Genomic DNA, 20,173 nt, shown 5'->3' on the forward strand with positions numbered 1-20,173 from the left:
TTGGGGCTGGAGTAGCACAGTGGTAGGGCATTTGTCTTGCACACAGCTGACCTGGGTTCAATTCCTCTACCCCTCTCGGACAGCCCGGCAAGCTGTCGATAGTATTTTGCCCCCACGGCAGAGCCTGGCAAGCTACAAGTGGTGTATTTGATATGCCAAAAACAGTAACAACAAGTCTCAAAAAAAAAAAAAAAGAGATTACTGGTGCCTGCTCGAGCAAATCGATGAGCAACGGGATGACAGTGATACAATGATACTCTATAACCTACGATACTCTATAACCTGTACTATATTAACTCCTTTTAACTGTCATGTCATTTGCTTTTCCTATTCTTTAAAATAAAAAAGTCCTCGACGACTCAGTTGGGAGCACCCCTCTGAGGTGGCGCGGAGCCGGCTTTTGGCACAGGTACACTTCCTGTTGGCCTCTGTTCCGTCTCTCCTATCTCCCCTGTGGCTGACTCTTGGACCCACTGAAGTGTATGCTGTCACTGGTGATTTTTCTGGAGGGGTCTGGGGAGCACTGGGTGACACCCAGTCCTGCTCAGCGGCTACTCCAAGTACTGTTTGGGAGACTATGTACCATATGGACTGTCCCTCTGCCCCCCCCCCAGCCCCTGCCCCCCCCGGGAGGATTTAAGACAATGGCGTAGTATGACTGACACGTTAGCAAGAATCCCCTGATACATGAAGAAACAGTTGGCAAAGGAAAATTTGAGTGCTGACAAGTCATTTTCCAGGCTCTCGCAGTCACCCACACGGGAAACGGTGCTGGTACTAACAAAGGTGGAAGGGCAAGCACTGAAATATTAACTTGGCGATAAAATCTGCAGAACTTGCTCAGTGTTTGCTGGAGGAAAAGCAAACTAGGAATTTCTGATTCTCAAGGAATTGAGGATTGAGAGTGAAAGTACTTTTTGAACTTTCCATCAAAAGAGGTGATGTAACATTCCAAGACCCAAGGTCAAGGGCACAATTTCTCTCCATGTGGAAGCCAGTGGTGTAAAGGTGGCTGCCACGGGGTCCCCAGTGAGTGGTGGACAGAGGCAGAGTGACAGTGCAGGACTGACACCACAGTTCAAGGTGAAAGAGAAGCCAGGAAAGACAGCTGGAGACACGCCAGCAAGTTCCAGGAAATGGTACTGAGAAGCAATGTAAGAAGGAATCAGATTAGGCAGAAGAAGCTGGAGGGTTTTGCTTAAGTAGCTTCAGTGGAGAGGTAAAGACTGAAGCAGAACTGAAGGGAGTAAGGGGCAAGCGAGCCTGTGAGTTGAAACAGGAACTGCAGACCCTTGTGTTCCCAGTGCAAGTGGGGTTGGGGGGCAGCGAGATGGGAACTTTGTATCAACGGAATGGGCTGCATAAATAAATGTGTGGGGGAAAGTCCACGGAAACAGGACTGGCACTACTGCCGTAAGAGGTGACTGCATACCAGAACCCAGGAAGTGCAGGGAAGTGTCTCGTGGGCACTAAACAAGACATCGAGGACTGCGGAGTGGCTACTCTTCTCCGGTGATGCTCAGGTTTAACCAAATGAATGTAAGAGACAGGCCAGGAGAGCATTCGTCAGGGCTAAGGAGATGAGACTGGGTACGAAGGGCGGAAGTGTGCAGCGTGGGGAGTTAACGGCTGGGATTGCCCTTGGAAAGCCTGGAATTACAAAGAGCAACATGAAAGCCACTCCAGAGGGTCCTAAGTCTGGGTCCTAATAAGGTGGCAGGAGCTTGTGCTGACGGCACCGGTGCAGCCAGGCGTCCAGTGCGACAGGTGGCTCAGAGCCTGGGGGCCGGGGTATGTCTCCACAGGCCCAGTTGTCAATGCCACAGACAACAGGGAGTCAGTTTGCGATTTCTCAAAGCCGGATCTTTCCTGCCTATGTGTCCATCTGGGCAGATGCTGTGAGCTGGGTGACGCTCAGCTGGGAGCCCTTCCCCCACACAGACACGCGGGCCCACTCATGCCTGTACACTGGGGAAGGCCTGGAGGAGATTTGGTTCAATCCAATGTTAACAAAATAGAAAAAATCATTGATTTTTATTTTGACTTTATTAATGTGTATGTAACAAAACAGCCTGCTTTAAGAAGATTAGATAATATAGCAAGTATTTTAGGGTACTCTGGCCTTCTAAAACGATGCAGCTATAGGAACTTCAAGCACCGATTTCGACTCAGGAGAAAGGGTTAAATCAGACTTCTCGAGTGTGGCTAAATTGTTTTTACTTGTAGTTTATTTTAAGCTAGTAATTCAGTGCAAACAGTATCAATTTAAAACTAATATCAGTTCATTAAGGAATTGACTTAGTTAATACAGTTAACTCATATAATCTGTCTAAGGCAAATATAAAATCAACACATTTCCTTTACTGTTTTCCCAAAAACGTGCTTCTACAAAAGCGTCAAGCCCTAATGTTATGGCTGCTCTTTCCCATCTAGAGACAGCATTGTCTGAAGCTCCCACGGGACACGTCGGGCGACTCATCAGGACTCATCTCCAGCTAACGACAGCAACATCACTCATACGCCATGAATAATGACACCAGCCCTTTGCGCACATTCAGAAGATCCTCTTGTTGCTGAAGAGTCAGAGAGGAAAACAGTCAAGTTACTAGGAAGCTCTGTGATGCCCATAACAGTTTACGTATTTCTTAAATATAAATCTCTTTATTGGGGATTTTATTATTTTTTTTTCTCTATACCCGGAGTCGAACCTCAGGTCTCATCTGTGGACGGCAGGCACCCTACCACTGAGGCACACCCCTGGCCCTAGGAATTTTAAGGGTTTGTTTTGTTTTGTTTTGTTTTTTTGCTTTTTGGGTCACACCCAGCGATGCTCAGGGGTTACTCCTGGCTCTGCACTCAGGAATCACTCCTGGTGGTGCTCAGAGGACCCTATGAGATACTGGGATTCGAAGCCGGGTAGGCCGCGTGCAAGGCAAATGCCCTACCCGCTGTGCTACCATTCCAGTCCCAGGAATTTTAACTTTTAAAGAAAAGTAAACCATACTTAATCTGGAAAGTTTTTTTTTTTTTTTTTTTTTTAATTTATTTATTTTTAATTAGAGAATCACCGTGAGGGTACAGTTACAGATTTATACACTTCTGTGCTCACACTTCCCTCATACAAAGTTTGGGAACCCATCCCTTCACCAGTGCCCATTCTCCACCACCCGTAAACCCAGTGTCCCTCCCACCCTCCCCAATCCCATCTCCCCCCCACCCCACCCTGCCACTGTGGCAAGGCATTCCCTTCTGCTTTCTCTCTCTAATTAGCTGTTGTGGTTTGCAACAAAGGTGTTGAGTGGCCGCTGTGCTCAGTCTCTAGCCCTCATTCAGCCCGCAACTCCCTTCCCCCACATGGCCTTCGACTGCAATGTAGTTGGTGATCGCTTCTCTGAGTTGACCTTTCCCCGGAACGTGAGGCCAGCCTCGAAGCCATGGAGTCAACCTCCTGGTACTTATTTCTACAGTTCTTGGGTGTTAGTCTCCCACTCTGTTATTCTATATACCATAGATGAGTGCAATCTTTCTATGTCTGTCTCTCTCTTTCTGACTCATTTCACTCAGCATGAAACTTTTCATGCCCATCCACTTAACTACAAAATTCTTGACCTCCTTTTTTCTAACAGCTGCATAGTATTCCATTGTATAGATGTACCAAAGTTTCCTCAACCAGTCATCCATTCTGGGGCATTCGGGTTTTTTCCAGTTAATCTGGAAAGTTTTAAGGGTCAACTTTGCTTCAAGCTAAGCCAGCTTAGCTACAACCTTCTGTACTATTTCACCCCACTGAGGTGCTGCTACTCTCTGGTAAGCACACTCAAATACCCTCTGCGGGACCCTCACCGGACCTTGATGTTGCCGTCCTTGACGAGCACCAAGGACAGGCCAGGTGGAGCGAGGCTGTTGGCCCGCACAGGTGCACTGCCCACAGCGCGGAGCAGTCTGGAGCCCTTTGAGAAGTTCGCTATTTTTGTTTTGGGCCACAACTGGTAGATCTCAGGGGACCCTGTGCAGTCCTGGGGACTGAATCGGGGTCTGCCATGTGCTAGGCAAGTGCCTAAACTCCTGTGTGATCTCCCTGGTCAAGAAGTCGACCAGTTTTATCTGCAAATGTATGTGCCCACGCCGTGCAGGAACTTTCCCGAGAAAGAGCTGAAATCCCGGACTAGGGATGGATTACCATTTCCTTAAGAAGCCTCTCTTGTAGCATTTTCATGTCTTCTTTCATTGAGGACATCTAGAAAGAAAATACATTTCTCCAATAAAATTTACTGAGAAAAGACTAATAAGCATTGTTGAAATGTATATTATATAAAACTATAGAATTTTTACCTCAGTAGTGAAAACAGTTTCTTCATAATCAGTGTTGTAGAAGACATATTTTTCTAAAGCAGCTTTCAAAAGGTGAAGCCTAATAAGTAAGATGAAATTAATATTTTTATTTAGGAGAAATTCAGATGAAATGGCTATATTGATAAGTTATAGATATACCTCTGCTGTTCACATTTTTGATAGCCAGCAAATTTCTGATAGATCTTTTCCCAAAAGTCCTACATTTAAAAATACAATATGTAGTTATGCTTTTATTACTTAATACAAACAAAAATAAAAACTTGACAGACATCGTTTGTCTGCTAGTGCAGAAGCATACAATGTGGATCCCAGGCTAAGAACACCTCCAACGTCAGAGTCTTCCAGATAAAACTGAAAGTAAGAGACACCTCACATTGATTCTATTTGCTCTAGTTATGGGGCCGCACGTTTCGGGGATGCAAACCCAGGGCTTTGCAAGCGCGAGCCTGGCTCTGTGAGCCCATGGAGGGCTTCAGGAGTAAAACTCTACTCAGGAAGTATTTGTAATTTGGAATGTTCAGTAGTACCCAAGGCCAGAGAAACAGTACAGTGTAGGGGGCACCTGTCTTGCATGTGCCCAACACGTTCAAAATTTGGCACCCTAGATGGTCCCCCAAGCCCACCAAGAGCGAAGTCCCAAACCCTGCTAGGTTGGCTCAAAATCCCAAACAAAACAAAAAGCTCTTAACAGTACAAACCGCAAATTCTTTCTCCAAATCTTTCAGAGTTTGTGAATCTCTTTCAAATTTCTCCAGCTCTTCTATGATGATGAACTGGAACGTATCAAGTTTTTTAATCCTATTAAAAAGACAAAATGAGATTTTAAAAACTACTGCACTCAGAACATACGTATTACATGAATGATTTTAATTACAGACCTGTATTCCTGAATGTGATGTTTCACTGTTTTCACATGTTGTTGGGCTGTTTTCCAAGACTCCTTAGTAAAATACTTCATCAGTTTTTCATTAACCTGGAAATACATGCATTTTTTAAACCTTACGTTCTTTGCAAAATCACCACTGAAATCCTCTCCTAGGCACCTATGGCTGGGCCAAGCAGAGCATCCGGCACAGAGAAGGCTCTTCTCTCCACAAGGGGGGTTTTGGGAATACTCTTATGAGGAATTTACAATATTTACAAATATTTTCATGCTTATCCTTATCTTCAGGAAAATAGCCGAAACCTAAAATTGTTCCCTGACTTACTTGGTTTCTTTCCATAAGAACATCTAGACGTGGACATGTAACAAAATATGTAAATCAAGGTAGATTAAGGTAGCCTTTTGAGAAATTAAATTTAAACAATACATATATAAATTTTGGGGGTGGCCACACCCAGTGATGCTGGGTCAGATCTGCTTTCAAAGCATGAGCTCCAGCTCTTTGCCCATCTCCTAGGCACTAATAATCTCGATGTGAATGCTTGCTGACGCAAGATGTTTCTGCACATGCTATCAACAAGAAGACTCTCTTGAATATTGCCCTGTAAGACAGGTATCACCAGCACTGTCGCACTGTCGGTCATCGCTCATCGATTTGCTCAAGCAGGCACCAATAATGTCTGCATCGTGAGACTTGTTATTACCGTTTTTGGCATATCGAATACCCCAGGGGGAGCTTGCCAGGCTCTGCCACGCAGGCGGGATAGCAGATGGAGGAAAACCAGATCAAGGATTGAGCAAAACAGGGGACCCAGGAAGCAGCCCAGAGCCGGGCCAGCTGAGGATGCCAGCTGGGGCGGGGCTGCACCCCCACAGCGCACTGCGCAGGCCCAGCTGGGTAAGGGCCGCAGGCAACAGTGCAGGCGAGGGGGGCAGGGAAACGTGTGTCCTTATGGAACCGCTCACGGGGTGTGGGGCTCCACAGGTGCAGGGGGGAGCAGCTGTGTCTCACAGCACCGGCCCCAGCCCTGCAGTCAGGCAGGCCACCCCCGCCCCCGCAACCTCCCCCTTCACCCCTGTCACATGGGAAGAGAGGGTCATGTGACAGCAAGGGGCCCCTCTCCCAAGTCTGGGTGGGTCACAACCCAGGGCTAGCCCAGGGTCCCTTGTTCTTGATGAGCTGCCTCGGTTTCCCTTATGGGGGTGGTGTCTCTGACTCGCTCCCCGGTGGGTGACTTCTCGGATCACTTCTGAGTGTCCCATCCTGACCCAGACCCTGATCCTTGTCACACAGCCCTGTACCCCTCCATGACCCCAGACCTCTGGCGCCATTTGGGGTGTGGTGGGGGGCGGCCAGCACGTCACACACACATTTTCCAAGACAGGTATAAAAAAACAATAACGAAGAATGGTTTTAGGAAATAAAGTACAGAAGTGGTGAAACAGAGTACAGTGGGATTTCTGGAAACGGTCCCTTACCCTTCACCGAGCGCGGTCTAGACCACGCTCCCTTCCCCTCGGTGGGATCACTAACGGGAAGGAGAGAGCTCTGGATGTGAAAAGGCGATGAGGACCCTGCTTTGCAGGCACCAGTCTCTGCTGTGCCCCGGCCAGGCCCCAGTGGCGGGGGGGAAGTGGAGCGTACAAAGACAGGGATCAGGCCATTCTAGAAGCCATCAGCTTTTCACCAGTACATGAGGAAGATGGACTGACAGTGGTGTGCTGCTGCCTAAGGGTAAAGCAGCGGGAAGCCAGAATACGCTCTACTGCCACACTGGGTACAAACCACCACCGAAATGACGACTCACCTTAACTTTCTTCTGGATTTCCGTATTGGCTTTCTCATAGATCATTTCTACATTCGAATTTTCAGTTTCCGAGTGCTCCTCAGGAATACTTACGTTATCTCCTAAGTATGGAGATAGATTTCAAATTTTCTTTAAAAATTAAGGCAATTAAAGTTAAAAGTAACTAATAATTTAACTTTATGCAGGAGGTTTATATTTCTAATTTAAAAATATTCATACTCAGGGCCTACAGTACAGCAGGCAGGGCACTTGCCTTGCATGCAGTCAACCAGTGTTCAATCCCCAGCATTCCATATGGTCACATAAGCACCACCAGGAGTAGTTCCTGTGGGCAGAGCTAGGAGTAACCCCTGACGTCATTGGTGTTGCTCAAAAGCAAACAAAATTCTTATACATAAGAAAATATGTATATAAGAAAAGTATGTATTTAAGAAAAGCATTTGGGCATGAATATATAGGCAAAATGGTAAATTAAAATAGGCTGTTTCAAGATTGTTAACTGGTTTCAATTAGTAACCCTATGATGAGCCTGAGTATTGGCTGACACACTCACACCCTGTAAATCTGTAGAAGAATGATAAGGGAGATGAAAGACCCCCTGCAGCAGTGCTCATGTGAAGCAAAGTGATCATGAAACTCTGGCTATCTTAAACGTCCATAAATTTCATGATTTCACATAAGCAATTTGCTTTGTGCATAGTCTTTTAAATCTCGGAAACTATCTCCTATGACCTATATTCTGAAATAGGCAATTGATTTCCTTACCTGGTTCCGAGTGAAGCTCTGGATCTTCAGCTTTTGACATTTTTCGGGGAAGCATGCGTCCTCTGCCTTCCTCTTGCTCTTCTATTTCTTTTAAATTACTTAGGTTGTCCTCTATGTACATTCGTTTGCGATTAAGAGGCATAGGGTCTTTGAAAAGTTAAAGTAACAGTGCTACTATGCTGATAAAAGGACTAGTTTTGATTATTTTAAATAATAATGACTAAAATCTGCAATTCCTCGAGGAAATCACAGTGCTAATTCGGCAGTCAGTGTCTTTAAGTGCAGCCCAGGCTACGTACCTGGTACCTGGACGGTGTCTGGGGGCACGTTCTGCCCTGTTTTCTCCCTCTCTTCACTGGATAAGGATAAGAGTGATGGCGAGCGACTTCCCTAAAGGAGAGAGTAGAACTCAAAAGACTGCACGGCCTCTGTTCCTCACCTTTGACTGTCTCTTGAACTTTAAAGCTAGCCTGTTTCAAATGCTGTCAGTTCCCTTGTACAGTTTCTGCACCCCCCAACTCTACGATGTGTTAACCTCCATCTTAATACAGCAGCAATCTTGCTTTTTCCTTCCTATCAATCCTCCTATTTTTAAAATTCTTCCATGACTTTTTATGTGTCAGAAAATGGGGAGTAGTAGAAATTCTAGGTGCAAGCTTTCTCCCCCACAATGTTTCTTTAACCCGCACACTTTTCACCTATTTTATTATTCCTTACACATATTTCTCTCTGTGCTCCAGTAAACAAGCTTCTATTTTTTTTTATGAAAATGTGTAGCCTTTTATATCTATATTACATCCCAGGGTTCTCTATCTTGACTTTCTGTATTTTATAGGTTATTAAAATATTCCTGTTGATGGATACTTTATGACAAAAACTTAACCAGGTTCCTATATAATTGTAAAATCTGAAAGTCCTAAGTATAAATGAGTCAGTGCTTCTCATTTTAAGTTTGAACTTTTTAATAATAAGTTCACCTATATATACTTGATTATGGGGCTGGAAGCAATAGCACAACGGTAGGGCATTTGCCTTGCACGGGGCCGACCGGAGTTGGATTCCTCCGCCCCTCTCGGAGAGCCCGGCAAGCTACTGAGAGTATCTTGCCCGCACGGCAGAGCCTGGCAAGCTACCTGTGGCATATTCGATATGCTGAACACAGTAACAAGTCTCAAAAAAAAAAAATGGAGATGTTATTGGTGCCCGCTTGAGCAAATCGATGAGCAACGGGATGAAGTGACAGTGACTTTGGTTTATGAAAGTTTTATAATCTATTACATATATACAATCTGTATAAACTTTACTATAATTTTTATAGAATAGTAATCCTATTCTTTTAGAGACTAGGTTTAACAAAAGTCTGAAAGCCAATTTAAGATATTATTTCTTTTGTTTTGCATATGATTTTCTTTACTTTGGGGTTACCGAGGAGAGAGGCTATATTCAGGGTGTAGGCCTACCTGCTTTTAGAAGTTTCATATAAAATATTGATGAAAATTTGATCTGTGGAGACTATTGGTTAAAAAGAATCTTAAAAGCTTCTGGAGATAAAATTATTGAAGTCCAAGAGGTAGGACAGAAGGCTGGTTTGGTCACATTTTACATATTAACTAGGAAGTGCTGAGTTGTCATCAATCCCATCTTTGCAGATGGAGATTAAATCACCTCAAGAGAACAAGGTGCGCCAGAGAGAGTACAGCGTGGACGGTGTTTGTCTTGCAGGCTGCAGACCTGGGTTTGATCTGCAGCACCCCATACGACCTGCCAGGGATAATCTCTGAGCTCAGAGTTGGAAATAAGCACTGAGCACCCCAGGGTGTGGCCCCCAAATTAAAAATAATATATTTGGGTATTTTACTACACAGTACTATACTTACATAATCATTGTTTTTAAAATGGGAAAAGGGGCTTTGAAAAATTATAGATGAGGACAAACGTCCTGACTCCACACTAGGCTGTCTTCTCCAGGGCAAGTCATAGGGGGATGGGTTGAGTTTCTCTCCCTGCCCTAAGCAGAACCCCAGCAGCTGAAAACCTCCAGAATCCAACCACCACCATGCTTAAAGCCACTCTCCACATGCTGGGACGAGCCTCACCTATGAGAGAAACTGCAGAAAAACCCACGTATGCGGGACCATGGCTGAGATCTCCAAGTTCGCTCAGAATGGGACTGGGCCTCCTTCCCCCAGCTCCCCGGTTTTCCGGTAGCTTGGCAGTCACACCCACAAACTACCCCAGTGCCATATAATCTCACCAATGGCCGACATCCAGAGATTATAAAATAAAGCTCCTGGAATAGAACAATACAGAATGTCTTGGGATGTAGGGTGACATTACTTTGTCCTCTCCCTCCTTGCCATGAGTAGCTTGTCCTGGTTTTTCCTGGAGTTTAGGCTTAACCCCAGTCACACCCATCAAGGTGTTCCCGAATCTCTCCCATCCCTTTGTTTAGCTATAATCACTTCTCTATGCTCTCTTCCCCAAAACAGTTAATCCGCAGCTTTCCCTTAATCTGACTCTGCTAATTTGTAAGGTCAGACCTTCCTAGGACACTGAATATTATAACATTGCCTTTCTCCCCTCTTTATGCCTTTTGAATAATTTACTTTAAAGCAATGTCCTTTTTGTATGGACACGAGAAGACAATATTATGCTTTTGTAACTTGGGACTTAATTGGCTTCGAATATTATTCCCTCCCGGGCATCTGCTTTCTCCACTTAAGCCTCAGTTGCCCTCAGTTCCTAGCACCCCAAAAGCAGGGTCCCGACGAGGGACGGGACAGATCCAGGGCAAGCAGTGAGTTATGTGCTACCCTGGCATTGAGATGGGCCTGGCCAAAGTGCCTAATTCTTAACTATAAGTTAAGAGCTTGATCATAGACAAACGCTGTCATGATCCAAAAGTAATGATGAGACTAGGACCCTGCTAGGGATAGGAAAGACTGATCTGGCCTGAGCACTGTAGTCTGAGAATGAGATGGCCCCAGGAGAGCAATTCTATAAGCTTTAATGCATCTCTTATTGTGTCCATACACAATGATTAATATTATGAATTCTTATATGTTTGCTGGCTGAGGAGAAGAGAAACACACTCATGGGACTCCGCCCCTGGGTGGATCCTCCTGCTGAAAGAGAATTAAGTCCTAGGAGAAGCATCCCCTGAGGGAAAGGAACCTCAACCCTATTGATGGTGACCACACCTATGTGTACACCCCAACCCCCTCATGCTTGGGAGATTTAACTAGGCTGCAAGGGTGGGTTGGGGGGCCAGATCCAGAGATCCAGAGAGAGATCCAGAGCCGGGAGAGAAGCAGGGAGAGAGAATGAAATAAACTGATCGAGCAACCAGCTTGGCCTTCTTCCTTTCGTCGCCTGCCCCTGACCGACAGCACACACAGCGGTTCCAGGGCACCGAATGTGGGCGGTGAGACAGAGCCGCCCGGAGAGCCTGCGAGTGAGCGCGCCCCTCAGCGAGCCTTAGTTTTTTACACTGGATCTCTTATACTCTAGCCCCCTGATGCACCAAAAGTATCACACATTTGTTTCGTTTTAACATACATGCTTATATTCTCTTATATAAGAGCTTAAATGGCTCCAGGATGAAATACAACAATCTTCACACACTTTCCTCTTATGGTGGTGGGAAGATGCATGGTGGTGGGATTGGTGTTTGAATATTATCTGTAATGAACTATTGTGAACAACTTTATAAAAATAAAATATATGAAAATATTATAGATGAAAAACTGGGGTGCTGGATTAGCTTGCTAAAATGCTATATTAAATGTTATTGCAAATAGCAGATTCAGGATTTGAAACCACACTTCTGACTCCAAGCATAGTTTATATCCCCAATCTTCAAATTAGGCATTAATAATTATAGAAAAAAAGACCATGAAAAGGAGAATGGGTTTGTAAGCTGGTACAAAAATATCAACCATACAACAACAAATGCCAAACTCTTCCCAGCAGACATTCTGATGCAAAGATGCCTCTGCACACAGACCAACAACGCGATACATGACCCGTATCAGAAACAAACAATGAATATCTCAATGTTTTGTAAGAAACCCACCTATTCATTTTATTATATAGATGAAACTTTTACTGTCATCTTAAACTTGGTAGTGTTCATGTACTTTACCAGGAGTTTTAAAGCTTCTTGTAGAAATCTGGAGTATAATTATACTGCTCTCAACTAAACTGTCAAGTTGTGATATAATTAAAGATTACCGGGTGAGGAGTAAACAGAGGGTGAGTGCATGCTGGAGGCTTAGGTTTCATCCCCAGCTGCTAGAAATGGCAAAAAAAAAAAAAGATTACAGGACACATTCTGGTGAAATATGAAATGAGGGCATATGTTATAGAAATGAGCCTACATAAATCTAGAAAATGAACTAATGTCACTTTTTTGGGGGTGGCAGTGCTCAGGGAGACACTCCTGGCGATGCTCAGGTAACCAGGTCAGACAGCTGGATGCCTGGGCCCCCAATACAGCGCTGCTCCAGAGGGCCCAGCGTCCCGTGCACAGAAACCATGCTCCCCCACCCCCCGCTCCCGACCTTGTGGTCGCAGGGTGTAAAAACAGGCGCTGCCTCAGCCTGGCCAGCACGACACAGCTCTGCCCCTGGTGCTCCTCAGCCCATATCCTTCCGCTCTATCAGCTCCTTAGCTGACTGAGGCCATTTTACCAGAAGGTTCTCTTCCTCCTCCCCACCCCCAGCCCAGACAATGGCTGTTTGGTTGATATTAAAGACAAATGATTTACCCCTTCACATATATCTGATATAGGAAAATATGTAAGTATATTTCTTACAAAAGAAAGGGAGCGTGGAATTGGTGAGCAACTTTCTCTTGTATGCAGCAAATTCTTCTCACAATTTCTGGGTGACTGTCTTGAACTTCCGGCTCCATATTTTCTGTTTAATGATGCTGGTGATGGCCTTTTTGGATCAGGTGGCAAGGGTCCTGTTATATGGTCATAGCCTCGAGTCAAAACCCCTTCCGTTATTTCCTCTCTACCTGTATTAGTCCATAAAACACAAACAGGTGTTACTTTAGAAACAGTATAACTAGAATTCTAAGAATATGATAACTTATCAAATTCTCAAATCTTAGTTGTATTTAAAAGAACAAATTTTTAATAAATAAAGACCAAATTATATTTAAAAGAGTTAAAAAAGTTAATGGCTGAATTTAAAATATAATAAATATAACCCCAGATTTTTAAAGAATTTTAATAAGAAATTACATAGTATGTCTAAAAAACATACTATATGTTAGTATGCTTAAGAAAACATAATAAGCCCACCGCCGAGATGTGATCCTGGGGGCCGCACACATGTGCGGCCTCTCCGCAGCTGCACAAGTGTGAATCCAGACCCAGCAAAACCTCTTTCGGCGTGGGCAACTCCTCGCAGAATGTCTCCAGCCTGAGAACTAAGCCTCGGCCCCGTGCCCGCCCAGGAGGGGAAAGGTATTTCTCTCTCTCGCCTCTTTCTCTCCGGGGATGAAGGGCGAGGTGGCCGCCATATTAAGACGACCACAGATTGGGTTTTCAAGCCTGCAATTATCTAATATCTGGAAGAAATCTCCCTGGACTTCTTGTTAAAGTACAGAAATTCAAAACCGCGTGGCCGCTACCGCAGCCGCGCGACCTTATTTGTCTTCACAGTAGGTCTGAATCTAGTGGGGTACTCCTAACAACAATAGTGAGGTTTGTGTTGAAATATTGAATGTAACCAAAGTAAACAGAATGTAAAATGAAACTTAGCAGTTACAAGGTAGGGGGTAGGGGGGCGGGATGGGAGTTGTACTGTGTGGGTTTTTTTTTTTTTTTTTTTTGGTGGTGGTATATGGGCACTGGTGAAGGGATGGTTGTTTCAGCATTGTATAACTGAGACCTAAGCCCAAAAGCATTGTAATCTTCCACACGGTGATTTAATAAAATAAAATTAAAAAAAAAAGAAAACATAATAAAATAAAATATGTAACTGTACTATAATGATTAATCCAATTAGTATGTTGACAATGTTTAATTCAGGTATTGTTCTAAATCAAAGACAGAATGTTATGGTTGAAATGACTGCTTGGAAAAATCAGCTTAGCTAGATAAATGATATGTAGATGAGAAAATTAAAGATCAACATAAGAAAAATAAATTTTCAAGTGTTTTCAGGTCCAAGCAGAACATGTATCTCTGCCTCCTGAAAATGTACTAATCTAAGACTACAGGAGTTCTGAGCACTAGGAAAATATTATAGAAATGTATAAAATAGCCACTTTCAAGGAAGCATATGTTAACTGAGAAATAATGGGCTCTAACTGAAACATAGATAAGCTTGTATATGTAGTTATATAAAAGTATATATAAGTATATATATAAATATATATTTAGAAAAATTTATAAGAAAGTGTTAACTTGTACTTGCTTACTTGTAATTTGTATATATATGTCATGCACACATTATAGATTTATATGTGCATATAGCTAAGTGGGCATACATATATATGCACAGTATACATCTTTGTGTCACATACAGATGTGTATGTCAGGGCTTCAAAGAGTATTATTTTGTTGGCCCAATTTTAAATAAAAGTAAAACTTTAATTTTTTATGAGAATAATCCACTACAGGTACACAAAATGGCCATAACATTTCTTGGAAACCTTTCACGATGAAATCTCCATAATTATTTCTATGACATTAAGTATAATTTGAAATAAAATATAAAGTAAGGCTAGCATTAAAATTTGTAAATACATAAATAATACTTGCAATATTGTGACAATTTTAACTTCCCAACATGAAAATCTTCAGTTTTAGTAACATTGTTCCTAAGTTTACTTAGCAAAAACCATGATACTGATTTTAAAAACTGTTCAAAACATACAAAATTTTCTTCAAATTCTATACTGACAATTAAAACATCAAGTATCTCAGAGTCCACAGAAAGAAAACAATGGTACTGACATCTCATGACTTCTATGGAGGAGGAGCTCCCGGTGGGCGGCGACCCGCCCAGACCACCATCTGCGGGAAGGTCCTTGACCACAGCCTGGTCTTCCCATTCTTTTGATCGTTCTTGTATCTCCACAGTGAAGGCATTCTGTTGTTTCTTTGGCAGCTTTGTGGCATTGCTTCTGGAATGGAGGTTATCCTCCTAAATGTACCAATAATTTAAATTACACAGAAATATGGACACAGTGGAGCGATAGCCCATCGGGTAAGGCTATTGCCTTGCACGCGGCCAACCTGGGTTCGATTCTTCCACCCCTCCCAGAGAGCATGGCAAGCTACCAAGAGTATCCCGCCCGCACAGCAGAGCCTGGCAAGCTACCCCTGGCGCATTCAATATGCCAAAAACAGTAACAAGTCTCACAGTGGAGGGGCTGGAGTGATAGCACAGCGGATAGGGCATTTGCCTTGCACGCGGCCGACCCGGGTTCAAATCCCAGCATCCTGTATGGTCCCCTGAGCACCGCCAGGAGTGGTTCCTGAGTGCAGAGCCAGGAGTGACCCCTGTGCATCGCCAGGTGTGACCCAAAAACCAAAAAAAAAAAGTCTCACAATGGAGATGTTACTGGTGCCCGCTCGAGCAAATGGACATGGTGTCTTACAGTAGGCACTTTAACATGAGGAGCAGAGAACTTTGTAATATAGTAGAAGGCATACAACAAATTCACAGGTGAAGAAAATCCATAAATCATCATAAAAATACAAATAAAATGCCATAAGGAGTCAAAGATAAGGAAAAAGTGCTGTCAGTTTAGGGAGAGGAGAAACTGCTCCTAGCTTCCATGACCCTTGCCCCGCGCAGCCTGGCAGCAGACGCCAAGGGCCGGCACTGAGTGAGGCCGGCCGGCACTGTCCCACCTGGCCACTGCAGCCCTGGACGCAGGCTGCAGAAGGACAGAAGAAGGCTGGAAAGGCAGGGTTCTGATGCTCTCACAAAAACAGAAAATGTTCTTTCAGAATGAAGGAGAGGGGGCTTGTAAAGCTAGAAGTGAGAGAAAATGTGGCAATAAACTCAGGTGGGAGATGGCGGTACAGTAACTGAAAATCAGCACGGCAAAATGGTCGGGAACCTTCTTAATGCCAGACTCTGGGTCAAATCTTGGTTCTACCTCTTCTTTGCTATGGGACCTGGAACAAGTTCCTTCATCTCTGAGTCTCAATTTTCTCATCTCTAAAATGGGCCATCAATAATAGGACTGGTTGGGGCTGGAGTGATAGCATAGCGGGTAGGGCGTTTGCCTTGCACGCGGCCGACCCGGGTTCAAATCCCAGCATCCCATATGGTCCCCTGAGCACTGCCAGGAGTAATTCCTGAGTGCACAGCCAGGAGTAACTCCTGTGCATCGCCAGGTGTGACCCAAAAACCAAAAAAAAAAAAAAAAAAAAAAAAAATAATAGGACTGGTTATCTTTACAAGAATTTAATGAAGTTAATGCTATAAAGTACTTAGAAAAGCCCGCATAGGACTGTGAAGCATTGTGAATTCCCCTCTGTTAAGAAAGGCTTATCAATCACAGGGAGCTAGAGCTGTCTATAACGAAACAGAAGGATGAAGTCAGCAGCATACAGGAAGAAATTGAGATCTAATGTTTTTGCTTTTATTCAAGAAAAAGAGTCACATCTTCCCAAATTGCACTCGTGCCTTAAAGCAGAATGAGAAAAATTAGGTATTTCTCATTTAAAAAGTTATTCTTTTACTAGAGTCAAACATCTGTTTTACAACACTAATGCCAATTAATTAACATTATATTAAGGATCCACTTTTAATGTATTTTTCTCTTACAGAGATTAAATATTTAAAACTAAATAAATAGGTTTGATAAGTACAGAGACTTAGAAATCGCAAATGTGCAACTGCTTACCTTCACTAGCAGCTTCTCTTTAAGTGAAGGTGAAAATTCTTCACTCTCTGATTCTGAATTTGAGAGATCTTTGTAATTTTTCTTGGTTTTTGTTGCTCTCCGTCGAAGTCTAGTTCTCCAATCTGAAACTGTTTCATCTACTTGTTTGGCGATATTTTTCTTGGCTGTCTTTAGAAAAAAACATTCTAAATATTATTAACCAGTATTTGACATAAAAGTTATCTGTGAAATCACAAAAAAGAAGAGATGATGATCCTCGGGTGGCTGCTGCTGCTGCCGGACACCAGTGTGCATTTGGTAGCCCTAAGCGGCCTCCCTGCCTCCCCACCTCCCCAGGGTCCCCCAACAGAGACACAGAGAGACAGGGAGATGGGGAGGCTGGGGACCATAGTCAGATGGTGAAAATGGCCCATTTAATGCAGAGTTGCTAGCATACTTACAGACCACCTGAAGGGGGGTTGAGGTAAGCACAGGTGTGATGGTCATTTACATAGATAAACATTTGGCAGAGGAAATTCTTTTAGGGAGATCAATTTAAGGAGACACACTGTCTCCCAGGGACAACTGCGTTGTTTTTGTTTCCCTCTAATTGTATGTTATCAATACTTGCAGTTATTTGGCTAAACACAGCAAGAGGCAAAGATCCCAATACTTAGTTCTCCGGGCTGAGAGCAAACAAGGCTTGAAACACTTGGTTGTCTGGGCTCTGAGTGCTAGCAAGGCTTTTACTGTAAATCCCAGACTAAGTCCTCAGGCCAGTTCAGCTAGTCCTTCCCCAGGGGAGTCCTGTCTCTAAAGTTGTAACAATTTTCATGAAAACCATGCATTTATGCTTTCTAGAATGTCCCATTTCGCTGCTGGGTAGTTTTGCCACTCGCCCCGGGTCCATCCCAGTCCCACAGCGGGACCTCCCCTTTGGGGTGTTAGGAACTACAGCAACTGAAGCCTGAGTCAAGTATTTATAACCAAGTGATTATGCCCAGGGGCAGATACATTTCAGAGTCAATCAACTCCCAAATACTAGGAGCATAGCAGTAATGGTCTTTCTGTGTTTAACCAAAGAACATTGCTCTATGGTAACATATAAAAAGGCTATAGGGGAAACAGAAAAGCAAGTACAAATATACAGCACTTCAAATACAAAGCAGTGTCAATACAAGTTCAGAATAACCAGAAAGTTTTGTTTTACAAGCAATCGAGATTGACATGGGGGACTGTGACAATGCAAGGTAAAATACAAGGGAAAGATTACAGATAAACTTTAACTAAGTTAGGGATGCCAGCAAAGGTAATATAAATTCCTCTAGGAGGAGGTAAGGAGACAATATACTGATTAAGCCTAAAGCACTTAGGGTTAATATCCAACACAAAGGGGAGGTTGAAGATAGGCTTTGGTTAAATTAAGGATGTTAGAAGGGCATGGAAAGCTTCTCTGGGAGGAGGAAAGGGGCAATTCACTGATAAAGCCTAAAGCACTTAGGGTTTGATATCCAACAGTTATCTACTAAAAATGGTGCTGCACCAAGATGTGCAAAACACTCTTAAAGGAATACAAACAGATCTGGTCACTGGATTTTATCTTTCTTTTCCAAGAACCTCTTCATCCCTATGTCGAAAAGTCTGAGAGGCCTGACATATATTGCCTGAGGGAAGGTGAGATATAAAAAATATCCATAGCCATAGAATAAAACATACTTAAAATAAAAGTCAACATGATTCAAAAAGATAGAAAAAGGGGTCAGGACAATTATGCCAGGGTCAGGATCACTATGTCTAAAGTTACAAGGAATTTTTGTATTAAAATAAATTATTTTAAAGCACTGTTTAATACAAACATTTTCATCTTACCATTTTAGATCTTGGTTGTTCTCTTTCTGGGGATGATCCTATGATTTAAGACAATAAGGTTAAAATTTACAAATAGATAAAACTGCATTAAGGTTTATTAGAATATTTCTGTATATAAATTAACGAAACCAATATATCTTTTTAAACCCATTCAAAATTTACATTTCAAGAGGATCTTAAGTCTAAATAAATAACTTTTATGGTGGTGGGTTTAGAATATTACCAAGTTCCCTTATCTACTATGTTGTATTTATAAAACTTTTTAAACATGTAAGAGCAGATGAGTAGTATGGTGTTAACTGCCATGAGTCTATACCCATTTGAGAGTTGGAAAGACAGAACAGAGGTCAAGGCACTTGCCTTGCATGTGACTGACCTGCTGGGTGTGGCTCCATCACTACCCCCCAGAAAAAGGGAAGATATTGTAAATCATGCTGAATCTCCTCTTTTTAGAATCAGCCATCTACCCCCTTATCCCAGGAAATAATCTCTATCCTGGAGCCTGTTGCTTGTTCTCTTGATATTAAAAAAGGAAGCATTTTATTTCAGATTTGTGTAACAAAACAATATAATGAACTTTATAAAACTGAATGACATAATTTTTATAATTTTTCACTTTTTAAAATCTACTTTACTGAGGCTATTGTTGAAATGCAACGTCATCTTTCTCAACAGTTTCTACAGCATGAGATTTTCCAATGAGCTTTCAAAAGAAAGACTTTCTAGTACTGGCAATAAATCAGCTCTTACAGATGACTTCTCATTATTCAAGCATGTCAAAAAAAGTTTACAGAAATTTAATTTATAAAAGAAACCACTGATGATAGCATATTTCTATATTTTACTTTTGTAACAAACATCTTTATACAATTTCCCACTAAACTTATTCTAGGAAGTACCATGACAGCCTTATGTTTTTTTAAATTTATAAATAAAATATTTCTTCAAACTCCAGACTCTACCAGAAGTAGCTTTCACAATTTCCCCCGTAAGTCTGCAAGCTCTGATTCTGTTCAAAAAATTGTTTTCCTGTGTACTAAATAGATTAGTTTACGGTAACTACTTAGCTATGTAACTGAGTAACTGTGGGCTATTAGATATATAAACGAAAGCAGACTGTGAGAAAGAGATATGGTAAGAGTAATTTGAGTATAACAACATTACAAAAACTGCTCTAGTGTTTCGGTGTATTTTTCTTCATATTCAAAAAAGCCCAAAGAAGCAAACAGTATCTGAGGCACCACCCGTGTTTCTCAGCAGGCGCCCGACGGACACAAGGGGCACACAGCCCACCTCTCTGCCGGGACTGCTCGCTGGCTTTGCCCATCTTCCTCGGCTTTCCCTTCTTGTGCCTGCTGTAGTCCACCAGCTGGGGCTTTGATCTGGTTTCTTTGATCCAGCTGACATCGGTCCTGCTGTCATCACATCTATATTCGGTGTCAGTATCACTAAAGAGATTTTTATTTTTATGATGCTTCGTCTAGACAAAAAAGAGGGGCGAGAGAGAGTCTGGTGGTCAGCAGCTGACCTGTGTGGCTGAGGTGACCCCCTGGTCGGAGTCCCCCACAGTACACTAGGACTCCATGCACAGGAGGGGTCACTCCTGAGCACAGAGCCAGGACTAGCCCCTGACCAC

The 20,173-nt window shown here is 43.0% G+C and overlaps 1 protein-coding gene across 1 annotated transcript in view; it reads right to left on the reverse strand.

Annotated features, from left to right (window-relative positions):
• Positions 1 to 415: 415 nt before the first annotated feature.
• The window catches only part of SYCP2 (synaptonemal complex protein 2), a 69,777-nt gene continuing 50,019 nt past the window's right edge, over positions 416 to 20,173 (reverse strand). The window contains exons 30-43 of the mRNA XM_055137430.1: positions 19,831 to 20,017; positions 18,538 to 18,575; positions 16,690 to 16,857; positions 14,783 to 14,972; positions 12,626 to 12,831; positions 8,109 to 8,199; positions 7,810 to 7,956; positions 7,045 to 7,145; positions 5,232 to 5,326; positions 5,052 to 5,151; positions 4,492 to 4,550; positions 4,333 to 4,411; positions 4,181 to 4,237; positions 416 to 2,573 (exon numbers count right to left, since the gene is read on the reverse strand). Coding sequence (XP_054993405.1) covers positions 2,511 to 2,573; positions 4,181 to 4,237; positions 4,333 to 4,411; positions 4,492 to 4,550; positions 5,052 to 5,151; positions 5,232 to 5,326; positions 7,045 to 7,145; positions 7,810 to 7,956; positions 8,109 to 8,199; positions 12,626 to 12,831; positions 14,783 to 14,972; positions 16,690 to 16,857; positions 18,538 to 18,575; positions 19,831 to 20,017 — 1,581 coding nt within the window. The 3' untranslated portion in view covers positions 416 to 2,510. The remainder of the gene's footprint in view (positions 2,574 to 4,180; positions 4,238 to 4,332; positions 4,412 to 4,491; positions 4,551 to 5,051; positions 5,152 to 5,231; positions 5,327 to 7,044; positions 7,146 to 7,809; positions 7,957 to 8,108; positions 8,200 to 12,625; positions 12,832 to 14,782; positions 14,973 to 16,689; positions 16,858 to 18,537; positions 18,576 to 19,830; positions 20,018 to 20,173) is intronic.

This window comes from Sorex araneus, chromosome 5 (assembly GCF_027595985.1).
Source record: "Sorex araneus isolate mSorAra2 chromosome 5, mSorAra2.pri, whole genome shotgun sequence".
In the NCBI taxonomy this organism is placed as follows: domain Eukaryota; kingdom Metazoa; phylum Chordata; class Mammalia; order Eulipotyphla; family Soricidae; genus Sorex; species Sorex araneus.